The following is a 3,219-nucleotide window of genomic DNA, read 5'->3' on the forward strand; positions in this document are numbered from 1 at the left end:
TTAGGTAGGTAATATTAGGAATTCCAGTCTGACTCATCATGCAGTGTTTAATAATATGTTTAATGTGATTAGCAAATGGAACAATATAATTTGTTATTAATTACACAATTAACGACATTTTGGTAATGATGGGTGTGGAAAAAAATATCCTTAATTACTTCTGGGAATTAGTGGTTAGTACAAATGGGTTTTTATATAAAACGACCGTGTTGTTGACTTAATAAAACATTTTGTAATAGACCACTTGTGTAACTTAACATAAAAATGGCGCGATTGGAAATTGTATTAGGTACCTACTTAGTTAAATTGTTTTTATGTCCTATAATATTTATTTATTTATAATTATTGTAAAGACTTGTATTGTGTTTTTAGTATGTTTTCAGAGTATGCGAACAGCCTGACTGTATCTATATTACTAATTACAATTACTTTTTCCAGCTCTCATATGCATAGGCATGGTAACGGCGCGGATAACATGCCCGTGCCCGATTATTTTCGACCCAGTATGCGGCACGGACGGGCAGGATTACCCAAACAGATTCTGCATGCATTGTGACGCGAATGTCCAAGTGGCTTATGAAGGCCGGTGCGATGAGGGCCCAGGTGTACATCATGACAGTTGATGCCTCTAGAAAATCTCGAAAAACCCACAGTAATTGTTGAGACTGTGGCATAACTGTATGCTGGTAAAGTGTTTTTGTTGGTACTTTGTTAAATTATTTTTTAATCAAACATGCAACCAAAAGTTATCTATGGACATGGTATATGTATAGGCATGATATTACACGCATTTTTGTATGCAACAAAAATTTGTTGCATACAAAAATGATTGCGACGCGAATGTACAAGTGGTGATGAGAGTCCAATTGTCCATCATGACAGTTGAAGGTGGTTGAAGCTTGTTAGAAATCGATCGTAATTATTAAATGCTGGCTTGGAATAACCACAGTATAACTAAAATAATGAATACTGTGGTGTAACTGTCTGTTGTTAAAGTTGTAAACAGTATTTTTCCTATTATGTTGCTAATTTATTTGTTATAAAGCATAAATAAACAATTTTGTTTTCTTTGTTTCACATCCAAGTTCACATCCATGCAACCACAATGCGACGTATTAGAAATAAATAATAGAATTATAAGAAAGAGAGGGGGGAGGTTATTACTAATTTAGAAGCACTCTACACTGTACAGAGAATTTACTTTGCTATTAATTACATATTCAGAAAAGTAAATTTAATAGCAAAGTTTAATTTTGGCGTATTTGCTATATTTAAATAAGTTTTAATGAAATTCAATTTTTTGGTCGTTTAATTTATTTTTGGCATGCATTAATACGATATTTATGAATTACGTAAAACGTATCTAAGTATTTGGAACGTCTTATAAAAAGCGTATCATGCGTAGGTACCTACGTACATTAAATTTAAATAATTACAAAATAAATTATAATAACAAGTTAATCAAATAATATCATGTGCACAGCCTTATTTCATTGTCGTGTGTCTGCAAATTGGATAAAATAACAAAATCTCCATATAAAAGGAGCATACATTAAATTTACGAGCAATAATAATTTTGCGAGGACAGTGATTTGTAAAAATAAGATACAACATGGCGTCGAAAGTGATATATTTGATTTTAATAGCTTTTTTCATAGCTACATTGTCTGAAATGATCGTTAGTGCCCACGCCAAGTCTATGGAGGATGGCGGCCATTTTGAAAGCCGCCATTTTGAGAAACGTTCCTTGCTAGATGGCGATGAAGATAACTATAAACCGGCGTATGAAAATGCTTTTTCTGGCCCACATAGAATTCGTGTAATGCCTGGATATCTGCATTAACATTTTTTATAACTGCGTTATCGGAACGGTGCAATAATTTAGTTGTAATTAGTTAATTAGATATTTTGATGGTTTTTATATTTGGTTATTATTGTAATAAACACTTACGCAATGGCATTTAATTGTTTTATTTTAGTAGATTATGATTAAGATGTTATTCCAACCAAGTAGGTAATGAATTTCAACCTTTTTTATAGGAACACTCTAATAAAATTTTCTAACTTTTTAAAACTATTAAAACAATCCTTAATTAAAAAAAAATAACTGTCTTTTTTTCTTCTTCCAAAACCACTCCAAAACCGTTGGAAATTCTATGGATCATCATCATTAACCCATATACGTTCCCACTGCTGGGACACGGGCCTCCTATGAGGGTACAGGCCATAATCCACCACGCTGGCCAAGTGCGGGTATGGATACTTCTGTAGAATTGAATAATTTGTATTAGAACTTTAGAAGTATCGTTTATCTTACTTTGTAAATACTTATATTATGCTCACTGTACCTATGACTGAAGAAATGTATTAAAAGGCACTTAATTCCTATAAACGATTGTAAAGTTGACAAACACACCAAAGACCGCAGACCACACGCACCTGCCACTACAATATTGTTCCCAAGATATTTACCAACCATTTAGCACGGAGAAACCTTGAATGGATATATTCTCGACTTATTTATTGTATATAATATATCTTTCATATTTGCCATCTAATTGCGTAGTACCTATTTGTGCAGTATCAATGCATGTTGCAGACAAATTGTAAAATATCCACCGTCATCGTCCTATCGATAATGAATAGAACATAGTCTTACTTGTTAGGAGAGTACAATAAAAGCTTAAAAAATTATTTAAAAATAATTTATTGCGTTATGCCAAAAGTCGTAGAACAAAATATGTTGTTACTTATATGTAATGCTATGTTGTCCTGCGAGGTTGCTGGTGTTTTACAAGTAACCCTGTATTACATATAAAGGCATATATTTTCCTGTTCCTAATTCGATTCAATAAACTACTTATCAATATAAACAGTTTTTGTATTTCTATCAAATAATCATATAAAATTAACAACAATATTAAAGCCTCCTCAAAAACGTAAGTGCGTCAAGCGTGACGCATATCGGTCAATTAGGGAAAGCTGGCATGTTCACAGTACTCACACTTATGCAATTTCACTTACAGTATGTTCAAAAATAAATGCGACTCTAGTTTCATTTTAGACTTGAATTGTAAAATATATATATGCAAATATAATTACTTATGAAAGCTCTCATAATTTACCTGTAAAATTATAATTTAAAAGTAAATCAATTGATGAAGTTAATTATTTATTCTAATAATAATCAATTGGATAAAAGTATAAATAGTTACTTAA

At 31.7% G+C, this 3,219-nt stretch overlaps 1 protein-coding gene across 1 annotated transcript; it reads left to right on the plus strand.

The window, feature by feature from the left end:
• The first annotated feature begins 233 nt into the window (after positions 1-233).
• Positions 234-1,005, plus strand: LOC149901020 (leech-derived tryptase inhibitor C-like). The gene is made up of 2 exons (XM_090111381.1): positions 234-289; positions 439-1,005. The coding sequence occupies exons 1-2, from the start codon at positions 265-267 to the stop codon at positions 621-623; spliced, it is 210 nt and encodes a 69-aa protein (XP_089967507.1). The 5' UTR covers positions 234-264; the 3' UTR covers positions 624-1,005.
• The last annotated feature ends 2,214 nt before the right edge of the window (positions 1,006-3,219 follow it).

This window comes from Colias eurytheme, chromosome 17, assembly GCF_061535395.1.
Source record: "Colias eurytheme isolate Ceu_HAF_F1 chromosome 17, ilColEury1 Martin Lab GWU primary, whole genome shotgun sequence".
In the NCBI taxonomy this organism is placed as follows: Eukaryota; Metazoa; Arthropoda; class Insecta; order Lepidoptera; family Pieridae; genus Colias; species Colias eurytheme.

Coding starts and splice junctions, on each gene's coding strand:
- LOC149901020 (XM_090111381.1), top strand. CDS start 265: ATGGCGCGATTGGAAATTGTATTAG. Junction 290..438: donor GCGATTGGAAATTGTATTAG/GTACCTACTTAG, acceptor TACTTTTTCCAG/CTCTCATATGCATAGGCATG.